The sequence below is a fragment of the Mizuhopecten yessoensis genome, unplaced genomic scaffold (genome assembly GCF_002113885.1).
Source record: "Mizuhopecten yessoensis strain PY_sf001 unplaced genomic scaffold, ASM211388v2 scaffold716335, whole genome shotgun sequence".
NCBI classification, from domain to species: domain Eukaryota; kingdom Metazoa; phylum Mollusca; class Bivalvia; order Pectinida; family Pectinidae; genus Mizuhopecten; species Mizuhopecten yessoensis.
In genome coordinates, this window is record NW_018480065.1 from 84,837 (window position 1) to 105,011 (window position 20,175).

At 35.6% G+C, this 20,175-nt stretch overlaps 1 protein-coding gene across 26 annotated transcripts in view; it reads left to right on the plus strand.

Annotated features, from left to right (window-relative positions):
* The window catches only part of LOC110443252 (serine/threonine-protein phosphatase 2A 56 kDa regulatory subunit delta isoform-like), a 45,017-nt gene that overhangs the window by 4,402 nt on the left and 20,440 nt on the right, over positions 1-20,175 (plus strand). For all 26 annotated transcript variants that reach the window (XM_021487350.1, XM_021487349.1, XM_021487345.1 and 23 more), the window contains exons 4-12: positions 11,928-12,127; positions 12,764-12,874; positions 13,742-13,834; positions 14,456-14,586; positions 15,997-16,056; positions 16,722-16,884; positions 17,271-17,321; positions 17,543-17,662; positions 19,577-19,701. In XM_021487350.1, the coding sequence (XP_021343025.1) occupies positions 11,928-12,127; positions 12,764-12,874; positions 13,742-13,834; positions 14,456-14,586; positions 15,997-16,056; positions 16,722-16,884; positions 17,271-17,321; positions 17,543-17,662; positions 19,577-19,701 (1,054 nt within the window). The remainder of the gene's footprint in view (positions 1-11,927; positions 12,128-12,763; positions 12,875-13,741; positions 13,835-14,455; positions 14,587-15,996; positions 16,057-16,721; positions 16,885-17,270; positions 17,322-17,542; positions 17,663-19,576; positions 19,702-20,175) is intronic.

Sequence of the window (20,175 nt, forward strand, 5' to 3'; positions counted from 1 at the left end):
GTTTCCATCAGATCAAGGGTTTATAACAGTGAGGCTGAATGATCTACAAACACTTCAGTGTGAAACTAGTCTAAAGGTTTTCTTAGCATGGGTTATTATTGTGATAAGTTTGAAATTGTAAAGAAAAACAATTCTCAGTATGAGGTATAAAATGACCAGGTATTTATATTTTTTATCAGACTATTTTGGGAAATGACTTTGGTTAAAAAAAAACAGATGCCAGTTACAGTTTTTCTATAGAAATTATGAGATTTCTAAAAATAAAATCTGTATCTTCCTATCCACTAAAAAATTTTGAAGAGGGTAAGGGAAACTGCAAATATGACATTGTGTGTGTATTCATAAACATTTAAGGTAACAATTTCAGTATTTTGCTAAATATACTTCATTGTATGATTTGGAATGACACACTGTAACAGTATTGTTTTGCCTCCTTTTCAATGAAGTTAAAATGACTTTCCATTATGCAGGGGTCGACACTAACACTAGTCCGCTAGTCCGCTAGTCCTTTAGACTTTATACTTTAGCCTAGACTAATATGGATATTCCCTTTTTTTAAATTTAGAAAAACAGCTTAAAATAAAATATATTGCATGATAATTGTCAAAGTTTTCTTTAAACTTCGCCATATTTTTATGGCATTAATTATTTTAAGTCCCCTACAGTCGATTACTTTTGATGTTTCGTGCTGTATTTCGTGATGTTTCCTATCCGGAAATCTTGGACTAGTTACATTGACGAAGGACTAGGAAATAACATATGTTAAAATGTCGTGATTAAAGTGTCTAACCCTGTTATGTACTTAATTTTGTTCTGTAAATGTTAATTTGTGGTAAATATTGTTTTACTGCTTGTTAATAACATTTAGATTAGTGGATGTTGTATGAGGACTCCTGTATCCCTTTGTATCAGTATCCTATGACGCATGATGTACAAATTAACACTAGAGCCTCTAATTATTGCTAGGTCAATGAAGTGACGACAGTCACAGTGGTACATGTTATGGCTAGTATATGGTTGTAAGCTATTACTTTCCTATAAACAGTTTTCGCTTCAGTTGTGATATAACTATAATTAGAGATATATATGCTTCTGAACAGTAAATGTTTTGTCAAAGGGAACAAAATCACCATTTTTTTACTCATTCTCCCCTACATATTTAAGCTGGACTTGCCCAGTCTTTGATTTGGTAAGGTTCAAATGTGACTTTAGGGGTAAATGGGTTTTAACTTAAAGCCAGAAATCCTGAAGGTAGAGCTGGATACAGTGTGTCGCTTAAGATGTCTAGTCACTTTTATACATTGGAGAAGAAGGATTTGCAATATTCCATTATATACGCTGGAAATCAAATGTTGAATTTTATGATCAAAATACTTGTGTCAACGAAGGCCTTCATAACATGGTCAGGAGAAAAGGTTACTACAGTGAGACCAATCTTGGGTATATATATTCATGTTTGTAAATCTGTTGGTACAGTAAAATCAGTGCAACCAAAATTTCCAAAACACACACATTAAGGTTTATCTGTGGCATAAAAGTGCACATGTTAATTGCCAAAAAAGGGGATGTAGGTTTGTTGTTAGATATGTTGTTTATGTCAGGTTTGTTGTGACCAGCTGCCTTGATGTTGGCTGTGTGTGCTGACAGACATGTTCCTGTCAGGTGTAAGGCAGATCATCTGTCGCTAACATCCATCAGGGTAAAGCTGGTAATTAATTACAGGATTGTACTTTATGTCCTCTGCCTATTTCATCTGGCTACTGTGCTGGTGTTGTACATATGTTGACATTTTGTTGTTGAACATTACTGTCACATGGGGTAATGATATTTTTATACATCACTAGAAATCTATTTTCCATCAAAATTGTGTAGAATCAAGATGGCCAGGATATTATTTATTTTAAGAAACACAGAACCATCAAACACATGCTCATTGCTTGATTGATATCAATAATTAAATGACTATAACCTGGTAATAACCATTACATGTTGTCAGACTATCAAAGTCCTTTTCATTTTGAAGAATGTTGACTATTTGGTAGAGTTCAAGTCAAAGTGATGGAGCTGTTCTCTGTCCTTTTAGAGTCATCATAATGTTGAAGTACTAACCAATCTGTTGATTTATTATTCAATTTTGATTCAAATTATTACAAGTCATGAAAAAATTGAAACATGTTTATGACTACGTAACTAGTACAAAGACTAGGAAGCTTTTAGAAGGAAGTCTAACAAAATCTGGTCATGATTCAGAAGTACACTTGCCTTCAATTACACTATATTAAATGACATAACTGGTTCAGGGACAGTACCTAAATACATCTTCACTTACAGGCGTAACTAGTCCATTGTTTAGGAACATTACCACCGTACCTGGAGACACGCCGTCACTCAGAGCTATGTTACTGGAACAGTACCTAGAAGGAAATTGTTACTGGTCAATATTTTAGGGAAAGTACTTTACCAACCGTCATATGTATATTTACAGGTGTATGACTGGTTAATATTTCAGTGAAAGCATTATACGCCTTCACTACGAGATGCTTCAGGTTCATGTTTCATGGCCAGCATCACTGTACCCTCACTTAGGTGTGATCACTGGTTCATGTTTTGGTGGTACATTGTACACGCATGTTCACAAAGCTATCCGAATGGTTCATGTTTAAAGGACAGTGCTATCTTTACATGATAATTAGAAAGGTGACCGGTTAATTTTTCAGGAAGGGTGCTACACATAACCTCACAAAGAAATGTGACCGATTCATTTTTCTGGTGGAGTACTACATAAACACACCTACATTTTGACATACTGTGTGCCTATGTGAATTACATCGTGGACTTTGGAGCATGTTATAATGCCATTCCATGTGCTTCAATGTTGTTGGTATTGATGAACATAAAGGATTACATGCAGCATCAGTAATAAAAAATCTCTTCTTCTTTTTTGAAATCCTACCATTGCATGACTAAAGCATTGCATGACTTATGTGATTGATGTCAATGTGTTGCTATGATATCTCGGTGTAAGAGGAAGAAACACTGGTTGGCTTGTACTTATCCAGTTGCATTCTGTTCCCTTATAATAGAATCACCATTATAGATATACATCCTTTGTGTGAATTTTACCCTGTTTTTAACACATTCCACTTAATATTTACTGAATAACATGCTGTGTGGGTGAAGCTATAAGTCCTCCCATAGCTCATCAAGATCCACTCCACACAAAGTGATATCTGTAACATGTCTCCCATTTTCAGTTTATATACATATATTTATATCGGGTGTGCCGTAGAGTGTCCGGTTCTATTTTAGCAAAGTGGTTATCTATAATAGAAAATCATCTTCAGATACGTCTTAATGTATTAATATTATTGCTGAGATAGACATGTATATATTTAGGCAAATTATCGAGGAATAATATAAGATGTTACAAATGTAGATTCTAGAGTACACCTCCACATACACAAAGTTTTCATGGTAAGGAACAGTGATTGACCACAAGAAATATCCCCACATTATAGCAAGCCAACAAATGTTTATTAAAAAAGCAATTCCAGTCCAGGGTTAACCAAAGTTTACTGTATTGTTGAAGTGTACATAATGCAATTCCATTAGACACACACCTAGGGCTAGTAGATTTTATGTTGGCCAAACTAGTGCAAAATGTTTGTATTTTCCTATAAAAATAAAAGTCTACAGTATAAAGATAACTATTAAATTATACATTGTCAATCCTATTCCGTCTTTGCGTATTGCAGAGTTATCTTCTCTTGGGAGCAGGTATTGATTGTTACGTCACTTGTTTGTGAGAGTAACGTCATCATTTTTTGAGAAAACGAAGTAATTTTCTCACACAAACCAATGACATAACAATCAATACCTGCTCTTGAGAGAAGATAACTCTGCAATACGCAAAGACAGAATATAGATCTACTAGTCTATATATTTTCATTGTGAACATACTGTAAGGTCTGGTGATCAGGCTTGTGTGACATACTGTAAGGCCTGGTTATCAGGCTTGTGTGACATACTGTAAGGTCTGGTGATCAGGCTTGTGTGACATACAGTGAGGCCTGGTGATAAGGCTTGTGTGATATCTGTAAGGCCTGGTGTTCAGGCTTGTGTGACATACAGTAAGGCCTGGTGATCAGGCTTGTGTGACATACTGTAAGGCCTGGTGATCGGGCTTGTGTGACATACTGTAAGACCTTGTGATCAGGCTTGTGTGACATACTGTAAGGCCTGGTGATCAGGCTTGTGTGACATACAGTGAGGCCTGGTGATAAGGCTTGTGTGATATCTGTAAGGCCTGGTGTTCAGGCTTGTGTGACATACAGTAAGGCCTGGTGATCAGGCTTGTCTGACATACAGTAAGGCCTGGTGATCAGGCTTGTCTGACATACAGTAAGGCCTGGTGATCAGGCTTGTGTGATTGTACACTGCTGCATAGTTTTATGAATTGCTTGCTAGGCTTTGGTCCTTTAAATAAATGTTAAGTTAGCTTGCCATACCACTTACACCTATCATTCAGAAACTAAGATAGTCGGATATTTTTGTTAAGGAAGATGTTATGGTTATAACAACCTACATGCACAGTACTGGAAGCTATATATACATGTGATGTGAAGATCTGAAAAAAAGCCTAAGGAATCTGATGACTGACGTCATTTGTCAGATGTAGGCTTTTATCACGGAGTACACGTTGATCAGAAGTAATGGGTTTGGATGAAGAAATGTTTACTAATGTGTAAGATAAAAGTTAACTTACAACTGTACATCAAGCACATGTCCAAGACAAATAAATGTAAGAGAGAAGATATTGCATACATGTGAGTTTTTTTTCAATTAAGTGTCTGTAGTTGAAAATAATGAAGTTTTTTAAATGGGGAAAAAAATGAGGTGACCCTTTTTGATGAAACATAGATTAGATAAAATTTGGGTTTGGGTTTGAAGTGCTTATCGTCTTTATCTTAGAATGAATCAGTTTTCTTTATAAACATGTGTTAGGCTATTTCTTTGGTATCTGGCTTGAGATAAGTTCCTGGTGTTGTGAAATACAATATGGATACTTGTAAGGGATGTATAGTTATCTAATAACATTTCTGTGTATTGTTTTCTATATACCTAATTTCCTGTGTGACTCAAGTAACCACATTCAGTTAAGTTTAGTTAATGCATGCTAAGTTTTAAGAATGATCCTGTTTTACTGGAGGAAATTCTTTGGCTAATATTACTGTAATATTAGAGATTTACTGTAGAGAGTGTCAATACACTCCTACTGTATAAATGAATGGGGGCGGGGGGAACTTACCTAGTATTTATAGAATGTGGGCATTCCTAGGGAGTTCGAAATTTCAAGATTATTTTCATTAGTCTGTTGGAAAAAATACTACAAATATAGCACAATGAATGTCATGTTCAGTAGTGTATTGTTTAAACCCACCTAACTTTATAACTAAATAGAGTACTGTACTAAAGTCTGTATGAAGTTCTGAGGTACAATCTGACATCATATGGATTTTGTCTGGGGATGCTGCATCAGACACTAATGAAAGTAGCATACACCACGCTGAAAACCAGAAGTGCCATAGGTGATAGGAAATACTGTTGGAAGTATTTTGCTATATTATCAAGCAATAAACGGGGAATCTAATTGTATATAGTCACTCCCTTGACAGCTGATGGTTCATATGCAGGTGTCTCATGACTCGTCCTAGCTATATATATAGTTTTTATGACAAACTGAAAATTGCTGATTAACAAATAAACGCTGGCTTATGGTTGTGAACAGAGGTTTTGCTCTTGTGGCCTAAATTATGGACACTACTGGCTCCAAGCGATCTTCAGGGCAAGCATGAGCTGATCTACTTAGTTTCCTCCTAATAAAGGTGTGCTTGGTCAATCAGTGATCAGTAAAACACAAGAATACGCCATGTTGGCTTAAAAGTTCAATGTTCATTGACAAGAGACACACTTCTGGAATCGAGAGTTCAGAACAAAACGTATGTACCTGGTAAAGATGTGACTTCTGTGTGTATAAAAGTATGTACCTGGTAAAGATGTGACTCCTGTGTCTATAAACGTATGTACCTGGTTAAGATGTGACTTCTGTGTGTATAAAAGTGTGTACCTGGTAAAGATGTGACTCCTGTGTCTAAAAACGTATGTACCTGGTAAAGATGTGACTCCTGTGTGTATAAATGCATGTACCTGGTTAAGATGTTACTCCTATGTGCATAAACATATGTACCTGGTAAAGATGTGAGTCCTGCGTGTATAAACGTATGTACCTAGTTAAGATGTGACTCCTGTATGTATAAATGTATGTGCCTGGTTAAGATGTGACTCCTGCGTGTATAAACGGATGTACCTTGTAAAGATGTGACTCCTGAGTGTATAAACGTATGTACCTGGTAAAGATTTGGCTCTTGTGTGTATAAACGTATGTACCTGGTTAAAATGTGACTCCTGTGTGTATAAAAGTATGTACCTGGTAAAGATGTGACTCCTGTGTGTATAAACGTATGTACCTGGTAAAGATGTGACTCTTGTGTGTATAAACGTATGTACCTGGTTAACATGTGACTCCTGTGTGTATAAATGTATGTACCTGGTTAAGATGTGACTCCTATGTGTATTGCAGGCAGATTTTGAAAAATTCTAAAAGCTAACCTGTATTTTCAGGTAATATTGAAAAAAAATACTAATAGCTTGGCTGTAAAATGAACACTTCTGACTTTATAAAACACATTTGTTGAAGCTAATACAAGTGTTTATAGTTCAACTATTGTTAAATAAATAGTACAAATATTTATGTAAAATTTCAAAAAATAAACAAGTTAAAAATAACATGTTTTCTGATACACACAGAATTTATGTGTAATGGTTATCAGAGAGCTCCACCCCTATTGACTTAGTATAGATACATATTTGTAGAGGAGAAACTGATTTATATAAAGGTCACTTTTGATTATCCTGTAAAATCTCAAGGTCAATGGTGACACTCATTTGTCACAGAGAGATGTAGATGAGCTGTATAATGGCTAGTTAATATATAAGGTTTAACAATGCTAAGTGTGCTTGGTGGTGTCCAGACTAGTTACAGATGAGTGGATGTGGGTATATAGTGCCCCTGTCTACTGATGCTATATATTGGTGTACAGTTGGCCAGTGTTTATCCTGCTTTCCCTCAGTACAGAATACATGCTTATGTAACATCAAATGTTTCCTCCATGCCATAAACCCTGAAGTAATCTCGAACTGGGTGATAAAATTCCAACAGCTCGGGGGCCCACTATTACAGCATACACTAAACCCTGTTCTGCAAGTCATGGTATATATATATATATATATATGTACGGCCTTCATCACAGGTTAGGGTGGGACGTGAATGTAATTGGTTTATGATGTGTTATTGACATTAATCATGAATAACAGGGATAAATCTGAAAGTATTGATACTATATACATGTCATGGGTCGTGTCTGGTCACATACATGTCTAGGCAATCCTGGATTTAAGCCAAGAAGACCCAATACACTAGTTGAATGTCTATAAAAAGAAGAGCCTGTTTTGTATTGAGGCTATCTTAACCTGATATCTTTCGATTGATTTGCTGATCTATATATGTATAACACATGTGGAATCCTTTGCTATATGTACAGATACCATTCATACTTTGAATTCTGATATTGTATGGGACCTGCTGGCATTATGTAGGTTTCTCATGCCCACAGATATAGGTATGGCATTGTTTGTATCTGTTTGAATTTGAGGATCCGATTGATTTCACAGAATCTACCTATATTTTGCTCTGATCTGACCATTTCCATGTCCGCCTTTCTTTGTCTCGACATGTTGTAAAACAGAGAGAATAAATGAAGTACTCCTGCCATTATCATGAATGGATCTCTAACCCACCCTTGCATTATTTAATTATGTAATATGCTGTGACGATTAGCTCAGATCACAGTCTGGATATATGTGATCAGTGTGTTGTCCTGACAAGTGGGATGCTAACGATTCACTAAAAATGGCCTGTAATGTTTAAATCACAACCTGAAACCTAAATATAACTGCATGCTATATGTGTTAGCATGTTGGGCAGCTGTAGGTGTGATTACTAGCCAGACTACCTAGTATATATATATATGGTTCTTAATGTTATTGCTACAGGTCGGAGAAAAGCCAGTTATATATACATTGTGTTGATTACCCTCCAGTACATTACTGTACATTCAATATCCCCTATGACTTAAAATCTTCTGCTATTATGTTTCCAGCTGGGTAGCTCTATAGCTTACAAAGGGTGAACTCCATTTCCTTATGAAAATGACTTGAGTCTGAAATTTTGTTACCTTGCAGCCATGTTATACTAGAAGAAATATCTGAATCCAATAACTGAATAATTAACACCTTTAATTCAAGTTAGGTTGATTATAATTTTTGTCCGTTCTGTGTCATGTTGGGATAATAAGAAAATTACTAAATAAGTATGAAGCAGATATTTATATATATGCCTACTGTAAGGGTTTGTTTGTGTAGCTTTGTATAGTCTATATAAATGACATTATTGATATTTGGTGTTTGAAAATAAAATCATTAATAAAGTCTTGCAGCATTACAATGTATTGAAAGGCCTGTAATACATACACAATGAGATCAATATCTCTGGTAAATATAGAACAGGTCTGTACATATAACAGGGCCTTTAATTGCATGTCATGTGACATGGTCTAAACAAATGTCAGGGCCTATCACCAATCCGGTCTATGCTTACTCCCTGGCATATCAGGGCCTTTACACATCAGTATCATTGTGGTCTGTACATGTCACAGGGCCTCAACACATCAGTATCATTGTGGTCTGTACATGTCAGAGGGCCTTTACATCAGTATCATTGTGGTCTGTACATGTCACAGGGCCTCAACACATCAGTATCATTGTGGTCTGTACATGTCAGAGGACCTTTACATCAGTATCATTGTGGTCTGTACATGTCACAGGACCTTCACATCAGTATCATTGTGGTCTGTACATGTCACAGGGCTTCGAATCAGTATCATTGTGGTCTGTACATGTCACAGGGCCTTCATACTGTGTCTTTACACTGTCTACATGTCACAGGGCCTTAGAACAATGCTATTGTGGTATGTTCATGTCACAGGGCCTGTAGACTGGACTGTAATTGTGGCCTGTACATGTCGAAGGGCCTGTAGACTGGACTGTAATTGTGGTCTGTTCATGGCACAGGGCCTGTAGACCAGACTTATTGTGGTCTGTTCATGTCGCTGGGCCTTTAGACCAGACTGTTGTGGTCTGTACATGTCACTGGGTGTAGATCTAGACCAGACTTGTGGTCTGTACATGTAGCAGAGCCTTTAGACCAGACTTGTGGTCTGTACATGTCACAGGGCCTTTAGACCAGACTGTTGTGGTCTGTACATGTCACTGGGTGTAGACCAGACTTGTGGTCTGTACATGTAGCAGGGCCTTTAGACCAAACTTGTGGTCTGTACATGTCACTGGGTGTAGACCAGACTTGTGGTCTGTACATGTCACAGAGCCTTTAGACCAGACTTGTGGTCTGTACATGTCACTGGGCCTGCAGACCAGACTGTTGTGGTCTGTACATGTCACTGGGCCTGTAGACCAGACTGTTGTGGTCTGTACATGTCACTGGGCCTGTAGACCAGTATGTTTGCTTCAATACCCGGACACTTATAACTACCTATTGACACTGTAAGGGGCATTACGATTAGGAGGTATTTAATATATATCCTAATTCTCAAGGTATTTCTTAGTGGAACATTTATCAAGGTGTTCTACATGACCTGTTATATAGAACTATATATAGACAGTGTAGTTACTATAAGTGAAATTGAAACTTCAATTGATCAAATTTAATCCATGATTTGTTGTTGTTAGGTATCATCGATTATGTTATGATATCCCACTTTCTATTTTAACTAGTAAGAGTAACCTATTCCTTATATTTTAAGGGCCTTCTGTTCTTTTTCTGGTCAATATCAATATATCCCTTCCACAGTATTAACTGCAATTCTTTTAATATTTCAAAGCCAGAAAAGAAAAGTTTTAGATCTATGTTATGATGTTTTCCCATAAATTCTTGATTACTTTTCAACTGTAAGAAATTTCTGCTCCAACAGCATTTGAAATACAGGTACATATAATGCTCGATACTATACTTATCTCTTTATATAATATACAATCCCAGTACATGTATAAAAAAAATGTTAATATTGACACAATAGAAGTAAATTATGTAAAAAAGATCTGATGTGACTAACACATTATTCATGTACATATATATTTATGTGTGTACCAGAGGTCTATACTGTATAGAGTCCCTAGATATACATAGCTTTACTGTAAACTACATAAAAAGACCAGGCTTGGCTTTGTCATGCATTCCCTCTTTGTTCCGCAGCAGCATGCCAGATTTCAGTGAAACAGTTTACATAGGAAACAAATGTTGACACCTCATATTCAGGGAAGTTCACTTTCCTCATTCTTAGATTGGTTGTTTCTGTGACAGGTGAGAGAGGTTGGCCTACTTTTATGATTGTGTAGGTGATGCTTATGAATAATAAATAATACCTGTGTTACACAACAATGGACCCATACAAGACTGATGCTATAGCTTGTGTAAGGCTGTTTATCTAGCGTGTATGCTTTATTTCCTCAAACACAGTTTACATGTGCAGAAGAGTTCATGCTTCATCACATGGCAATTTTTTTTAGAAAATCTTCTGTGTATACTATTATAGCAACCAAATTCTTCAAATAGAAGAGAATGAAAGCATGACTTGGCACCATCTACAAATTACTGATGATAATTATGTTCAATGTAAACAAGAAGGCCTATTGAATTGATTGATTAAAAAGGTATATATTGGAAGGTCATGCATGATCAGATGGCGCTGTGGAAAGCGCACTCGCCTTTCACCAAGATGGCCAGGGGATCTTTCCCTTATCAGACGTTAAAATGTACTGGGTCATCTGTCTGACCATTTGGTTTTTCTCCGAGTACGCCAGCTTCCTCCTACACTTGCACCCTTTGCACTTCCATTCAGGCAAACAAATAAGGAGATATTAAATAGAATTATATAATACTGCTAATGAAATGTATTTGAATGAGTTGAGTCTATATATATGTTGATGTTACGTGCAGTTGAAATATTTTTGCCTTGATTCCTATATGTGTTGATAACAATGTTAGTTGTTTGGCTTCATTTTGTTTTGTCTCGGATGCTGGCTGGGTACAAATCTATACTTTTTAACAACAGTATTAAGGCCATTTTCCTTCCTTAATTACAAATGTAGCATTCATTGGCGTTTCCTAAGTGATGGATTGCCTTGTTAAATTGATTCATGTACATTTGTTGTCAGGCTCAAATAGAGTTCTTCTGGCGTATTAAGGGTATCTTCAAACAATGTATCAGCTTGTGGATCCACCTTTAATACTGCCTATGTAAAGCAGGGATCTGAAAGCTGATATACCGTATGACATGCATCTTACACATGGGACATGCTACAAACATGCATGATCCCATGGAATATGCATGTAGTAACACAAACATCAATCATATTATTTGCTCATTTTTAAACATTTGAAAAAATCTGTCGATTACTAGGCTATTTTACCCTACCCCCGGGACCCCAATGCAAATGGTGAGAACATTGATATAAATCAGTTGAAGCCACAGTTTGCCTGGTCATTGATAGTTTATCTGTCCTTTGTTTTACACCAGTGCTTTGATTTCTCTGTTGTACAATATCTTACAGGTATAGCCCCAATACTTGTCATCTGGCATACCAGTTTCTAAAGAAAACTTACAAAATAGGCCTCCTTGTCATATATACCTTTTGAAGAAAGGCATACACATACAAAGTTCTTTTCATTGCAGATGCAACGCCGGCAGAGAGGGAGGACCTGTTTATACAGAAGATCCGACAGTGCTGTGTACTGTTTGACTTTGTTCAGGATCCTCTAAGTGACCTCAAATGGAAGGAGGTGAAAAGGGCAGCCCTCAATGAGATGGTAGAGTTTGTCACCCAGAACAGGGGTGTCATCACAGAGGCCATTTACCCTGAGGCCATAGTAATGGTAGGCATCTGTCTGTAGACTAGAGCCCATAGTTATAACAGGTTTTATTTCAAGATTTTATTTTCATGCATCAACATCAATGATTTATCATATATCAGTGTATTTGTTCAGTGCATAACTTTTTGCTCTACCACTAAATTGAAGATATTCAAAATTGATCTAAGAACTAAACCTATAGAATATGTACCTGAGTTAATAGGTCATGTCACTGCTTTTGCATTTATACATGTACTAGTTAACAAATGATGGACATCATTTTTGCTAGGAAGAAAATGTCTGTTTATCAAGCAGGAAGTTGCAGCGGCATGACTAATTATCGAACAGATCTGGAATTTGAATTTTAGGAATACGAAGAATTTGAACCCAAAAAAATACAACTACTAGATAATAATAATTGAATATATATACACATATCACCATGTCATACAAACTACTGAAATCAGACTTCATGTCCTCGTTCCAAAGTCACAGTTAGCAGTTAGTGACATTGTTGCTGATAATCATTGTTACAGTGGTTGAGAATGTGTACCTGTATACATATCATGTCATTGGGAGTAATCTTATTCCATTATAAAGTTCTGATGTATTTTATGTAACATTTTACCGTTAGTATCTAACGTACTTTATGTTTTGCAGTTTTCAGTCAATTTCTTCAGGACGTTACCCCCTTCATCGAATCCCAATGGGGCCGAGTTTGACCCTGAGGAGGATGAACCAACGTTAGAGGCGTCATGGCCACACTTACAGGTAAGAGTGGATTCTAGGTAGGGTACCAGTGCTAAGTTTTAAGTATGGAAATACATATTGATATCCCTTTGCAACAAGGTGGTGGAGAGGATAAATGTTCCATTCATTGATTTGTATGTACTGTAATGATTGTCGTATGTTAACCTGTTGTCAACACTCTAGAAACTTTATTTCTGCAAGAATTTTGATTCAGCTTCCTGTTTTGGTCAAATAACAGAATACCCAAAATAGAATTATGTTTCAGGTCATGGTTGATCTTTTCTTTTTTTGAAATAAATATTATTTTTAAGTGACTTTTTTTCTTAACAGATATTGTTTATCAAACATCATGTATTGGTCAAGTACTAGACCTTGATGGGCTTTGTGTTTCAAGATGCCAAGGTGAAGGTCACCGTCTGACACTGTAGAGAACGACTGTCATAATAATAATAATTTGAGGTTCTTATATACCGCTTTATCACAACCTAGTTCGTAGGTCATCTCAAAGAGGTTCACAAATTATTATCCGTGGTTATAGGGCCTTTGCAACCTGCCAATACCTTTCTCAACTTCTAGGGGAGCATACAGCCAGTGCTGCCATTTCGGCGCTCACAGCTAGCATTCAACAATTCTAGCACTGATCAACCACATACTCATTTACAGCTGAGTAGACTGGAACAAGCAGAGTAAAGTATCTTGCTCAAGAATACAACACAGTGCCATGACGTGACTCGAACCCGCAACATTTCGTCACGGCGTCCTACCACTAGACTTCCGTTTCTCTGATATCTCTAAGAGAATTCATTTCTGATCCTACAATATAATCCTAGTTTATTCAGACATGTAGCTATTTTTGTGCCATTATAACCATAATTCTTTTATTTTCAGTTGGTTTATGAATTTTTTCTACGGTTTTTGGAGTCTCCAGACTTTCAACCCAATACAGCCAAGCGGTATATAGACCAGAAATTTGTATTACAAGTAAGTACAGATGAGTAGGGTTGATGTACATATGCACTTCAAAATTAGGATATAAATCCTATGTTTAACCATACAGACTCCAATTTAATCAACAGTTATGTATAGAGGGTTATGATAGAGTTATTGAAGAGTTTTATTAAACCTAATTTTCCTAAAGATTCATACTCTTTCATCTATATTAACAATCATTTCAAATTTATTTCTGGTACTATAGCAAATATGTCCCAATAGTGTATAAGATAAGCTCCCGGCTTTGTAATCAAATGGTTCAGGGATCAAATATCTGTGGCAGAGATGTATTTGTGAAAAAATATTCAAGAGAAATTATAATTTGAAATATATTTATATAATATGTAATCTCTGCTACTGTAAAATGTCAGTTTACTTCAAGTCAGAAACATGCCAAACAAATTGGAAATCTTCTTCGTTGGAGACACAGAGCATTAGAGCTTTCAACCTTAAATGAAATCTTGTATAGAAAGAATTATAATGAGTCTTTTGATATGCATTAATTTACCTCAATCCTGCTTCAGAGGTGACATTCCCTGTAAAGGAACTTAAATTGACAATAACATGAATGTATATATATCCCCTTAAATCTATTTCTTGTTGAATTTTCAGCAATTAGAATTATTTGACAGTGAAGACCCTAGGGAAAGAGATTTCTTGAAAACGATATTACACAGAATATATGGGAAATTTTTGGGACTTCGAGCATACATCAGGAAACAAATCAACAATATATTTTATAGGTAAGTACATAGTTCACTATCAGAATAAACATGGATCATTTACCAAATATTGGAAAATATTAATTCTAAACTAGGTTCACTGCTGCATCTTACTGTAATGTTGCCACAAGACAGTTTTGTCATGGGGTTACATCGGTACAGTATGGCTGAAAAAACACTGAAACAACCAGAATGGTATTTGTGTTCAAGAAAACCAATCTGTGTGTATTAATTGGGTTGTCTGGATCAGATTGATGAGAAGACAGTGTTGTAACTTTGTTGATAAATTTGTCAGCTTTCTGCCATCTGTCGGTCATCCAAAGCTGCTCATTTGTCAGGTAATGATGTAGTTCTCTTAAAATGTATCCACTGTTTTAATGGAATAAATACTGTGGTGACATTGGTATAGAATAAGACCGTAAAATAATACTGTGGTGACATTGGTGTAGAGTAAGACTGTAAAATAATACTGTGGTGTAGAGTAAGCAATGACAAGTTTCACTGCCGATTGTCTTCAGGATATGTACAGAGCATGCTAGGAAAACCAAGGCAGAACCTGTATTCTCGGATTGTACTTGTTAGGCTAACACTAATGTGTACAATACTGATAGTTTAGAAAGACACGACTGTCTAATGGATGATATTGATTTTCTATAGGACTGTATAAGGATTGATAGAACCTAAACAAGCACCTGTTTAGAAGCCTGGCAGGCTTACAGTTTTGTAATCAGATAATGTGTTTATTGGCTAAGAAATTTGTCATGCTGCAGCTGTGATGGCTCTTTACCATAAACAAGTTGCACCATGCTGGTTTATATGCTAGCTTTAAGCTCCAACAGTTGTATGGTTACAGTTTCAAAATTTGTTTTGAAGAATATTCATTGTTCAAGTTGTTTTTTTTTAATTGTCTTGAATCTCAGAATTTACAAAGTGTATCTTCATTTTCAATTCTTTATCAAAGTAAAATGTTTAATCTCAAGTTTGATATGGATGTAGTTTGTTTGGTCAGTATCAGTTTTATATGTATAATATTAATATTTGGGTAATTAAACAATCAAAATGTGTAAATATTACGTTCAATATGGATGTCGTTTGTTTGGTCAGTATCAGTGCTATTATTTATGTTATTTTGGTAAGGAATTTTATTACAGTATTTGATTTAAATTGAACTGAAAGTGTGGATGTTTTTGTGCAGGTGTAATTTTCACATATAACTTCCTGTTTAAATTTCTGTATTATTTCCCCCCATGCAAAGCATACAAAATGTGTCAATTTTGAAAACTGGAAATTAACATCCTGTGTCAGATGTGATGTATTGTAAACACATTTCCAATGAATTCATAGGTAATTTGTTTCAAAACCTATATATTGCAATCAAAGAACTTTTTTAATAAATAAATAAATAATTTGTTGTTTATATTTTATTTTCAGTTTTATTTATGAAACAGAACATCATAATGGTATAGCAGAATTACTAGAAATATTGGGAAGGTAAGTTATTTAAAAAAAAAAAAAAAAAGCCTGTTCAACCAGATACTATGTACATGAAAATAATTAAGAAAAATGCTTTAATTAAAATCAGTGCTTTGTTATTAAATACAGAATTTGTTGGATAATAGAAAATTCTCAAGAAGCCTGTAAAGATGTCTGTGCTAAACCTAGTTTGGACTTTCTATTGCTGTAAATTAAAATTGGATTGGGCAAAGTTAACAAGCTATCTTTGAACTTGAACAATTAGTGTAAGTGTTTCCCACGGAACTTTAGATTTGGTGGTATATTGGATAAGATTCTGTACCCATAGATACCTAATTACAAAGTCAATTCTTGAAAACTGGTTGTACAACCAACTGTTTTTGGGGATGACAAACCCTCAGTTGTGGGTTTCTGGGAACACTGATTTTATATAAGTATTCATAAAGTAATTTGGTGTTGTATTTCAGTATTATTAATGGGTTTCGTGTTATATTTCAGTATTATTAATTGGTTTCGTGTTGTATTTCAGTATTATTAATTGGTTTCGTGTTATATTTCAGTATTATTAATGGGTTTCATGTTTCATTTCAGTATTATTAATGGGTTTCATGTTATATTTCAGTATTATTAATGGGTTTCATGTTATATTTCAGTATTATTAATGGGTTTCGTTTATATTTCAGTATTATTAATGGTTTTGCATTGCCGCTGAAGGAGGAGCACAAAGTCTTCCTACTAAAGGTCCTGTTACCCCTCCACAAGGTGAAGTCTCTGAGCGTGTACCACCCACAGCTGGCCTACTGTGTGGTACAGTTCTTAGAAAAGGACCCCAGTCTAACAGAACCGGTGAGTTCTCCCTCGGTCAGGACTTGAGGTCCTCTATACTTGATCAAGTGTTTTAAAAATAATGTTGGATGTTGATAGCTGGTTAGGACAGTTTATGTAAAGCAGATTTCTGTGGTGACATTAACTCTTGAAATTTTGAAAATGGTCATTATAGACTAGACAGGACTTTTGACAAGTTTGATCAGATGTTTGTCCATGTATATGTTGTAAGTCCTCATTAATATACATTGTCATATCTTGAAATTCATTGAATTTACATCTTATGTTTCATTTTTTTTAAAAAGACAAAATATATGCTTTGTACATCATGTTCTAGGGGAAGTGATAACGGAATGTTTTAGAATATCAATTTCTGTCGGTATAATATTGTTTACTTTTTATTCCAGGTCATAATGGGATTATTGAAATTTTGGCCGAAGGTCCATAGTCCAAAAGAGGTATGCTTCCAAATCATGTTCTTGCTCTATCATTTTCATTAGGCCAGAGAAAAATTCAAAATATATCGTGCATGGAATGTAGCAGAATTTCATTCTTTCCGGACGTCTTGTTCAAAAATAATTTTGGAAAATATGAAGTAACACTTTTCTAGCAGCTTTTGAAAATTATATTTTGTGTCTTGATTTTGAATTTGTTCATTGAATACAACGCTTGTTCCCAGGTGATGTTTTTGAATGAATTGGAAGAGATTTTAGATGTGATAGAACCCGCTGAGTTCACCAAGGTGATGAACCCACTCTTCAAACAGCTAGCCAAATGTGTGTCCAGTCCCCACTTTCAGGTGTGTATCCGATTGTAACACTGGAGAGTGTTGGTGGAGTTAATATAACAGGATAAACAGATGAAATACTAAGCGGTTGACTGGGCCCTGAAGTAACTAGTGTCTTGGTCAAATGAATTGTATTAAACCATTCTTGTACAGTCAACATATAGTAAACATGTTTTAATGCCTTTGCCATGGCAGTGGATGGACATTGAGTGTTTGACTTTTACGTTGGTCTGTCAATCAAACGTTTGTGTTTTACATTTCGTTCAGCTCCATTTCTCTTAATACTAAAAGTCCCATTGTAATCAAAGTTCATATACCAATATAGAAATTGAAGGTCACTCGAGACCTATATTTCCAGCTTTACTGACTTGAGTTGTACTAAATGCATTTAACTCTATTTCTCCGATACTAGAAGTATTTATACACATTGAGTTTAGTTAGATTCTTCAGTTTCCATATTTTAAAACTTGATATGTACTTTCTGAGGTGTACTACACCATCATATAGAGCATTGCGACTTATATTTTCCACTTTACTGACTTTAGTTAGACTTTGTGTTTAGCTCGTTCGTGTTAAGCTCCATTTTCCTCAAAGTGAGAGAAGAGGCATATGTATAGTATTGATACAAAGGTTTTGTAATTGCTTTTACACAGGATTAAACATGTTTGATTTCTAAATGAAGGATCAGTCTCTTAGAAGAAAGTATCACAACTTACATCCATCCATCATAGGAATCTTTAACCTAAAAACTAGCTCAGTGATACACCCAAATAGTGTCCTAATTTTGGGACTCCAATATATATGTTTATTGAAACAGTATTTTTCAAGCATTGGACAGAGACTGAAGGGGATCTGTGTTTGCGCTAACAATCTAGTAGCATAGAATTGCAGTTTGCTATGACAAAAATGGTCTACTGTTATTGTGTGTCAGAGTGTTGACATGTCTGACCAGGGATGTGACCTTGGTAATGATTATCATTGTCCCACATCTGTAAGATTTATAATATATTTTATGTATGACCTCACTTTTTGTTCAAATATTTTGTATGTTGTATTAACTTTTTAAAACCATTGTAGGTTAACTGTATGAGTGAAGACAGCTTCTTTTTTATACCAAGGACACAGGGTTTGATATGTGTTTGCCGTCTAACCACGAAGATTTGTTTACAGGTAGCAGAACGAGCCTTGTACTACTGGAACAACGAGTATATCCTCAGTATGATCTGCGATAATGTTTGCGTCATTCTGCCCCTCATGTTTCCTGCCCTTTATCGCACCAAGCAGCACTGGAACAAGTAAGCCGGCATCCCAGCGACAGCCCGTGTCGTGCCCCTGCCGACCTGTACCAGCCAAGGGTTCATGCCATGGCTGGTTTTACTTTTCTTTTAACAATTAAACATTGGAAGTGTCAATAGCAGATGTCTTCTTGCTTTTTGATTTTGTGTGATAACAGTTTTGTGATACTGGTCATGAATACACTTCATTCCATAAATTCTGTTCAAATGCGATGCATTGTTTCTTTGTTTTTGTTGCTTTCATAAATTTTAAAGACTAATTATGCAAATTTAAACTACATTAGTGGTATTGTGTTTTAATCATCCATAATTTATTGATTGCAATTGCCAAATTTAATAAGTAGCAATGGTAACAATAACAGTTACGCAAAAAGGGAATATGTGATGTTTGTAGTGAATTCATGATCAGGGTGAATGGTTGTCTTGATTATTTCTTATACATACAATAATACTGTGGCTTGCTTAAAATTCTTCATTTCATACTTTTTTTATCCTAGCAGTGTCTCAGTTTGCTGGCTTTTCATTTTAATATCTATTATTTGTGTTGTCGTCTTTATTTACTTACTGTTTTAATAACTGAAGTATTTGTTCAGACAAGTTATGTGCCCTTTGTTGTTGATTTGATCTACAGGTAGCAGAGAGAGCTCTGTACTTTTGGAATAATGAGTACATCTTGAGTTTGATCACTGACAATGCCTCTACCATCCTGCCTATCATGTTCCCAGCTTTGTATAGGAGCAAGGAGCACTGGAACAAGTAAGGCCACAGGACGGCACCCTAATTGTCAAGTTATCGGTCACATATTGCTGGGTCCCACTGTTTAATGTTCCCTGTCACCACACTGTGCCGGTCAGACATTCACAGCATTCATGGGTCTCAGAAACACACATTAAGGATATGTCCCCTGTATTGATATTTTCAGTTCTTGTTTCATGTGAAGGTATGTTACTTAGTTTAGATTTTTTTGGGTAAAAATGTATTCCTTTATGGATTTCTTATCTAATATGCTGATACATTGTTCAGAGTCAGCATTCTTCATATGTAGCTGTAGGACAGAAAATCTAGCAGACAGTCTGACCCAATTGGTTTTGGCTTAGTGATTCTGTTACAGTATGTTTGCTCAAGATTTTACAATTTTCTACTGTCTGCACTTTCCATGTTTGGAGTGAGATATTGATGTGCCGTAAATACGAGCACTGGCTTTGATGTAATGGATTTTGGGTAAAAACA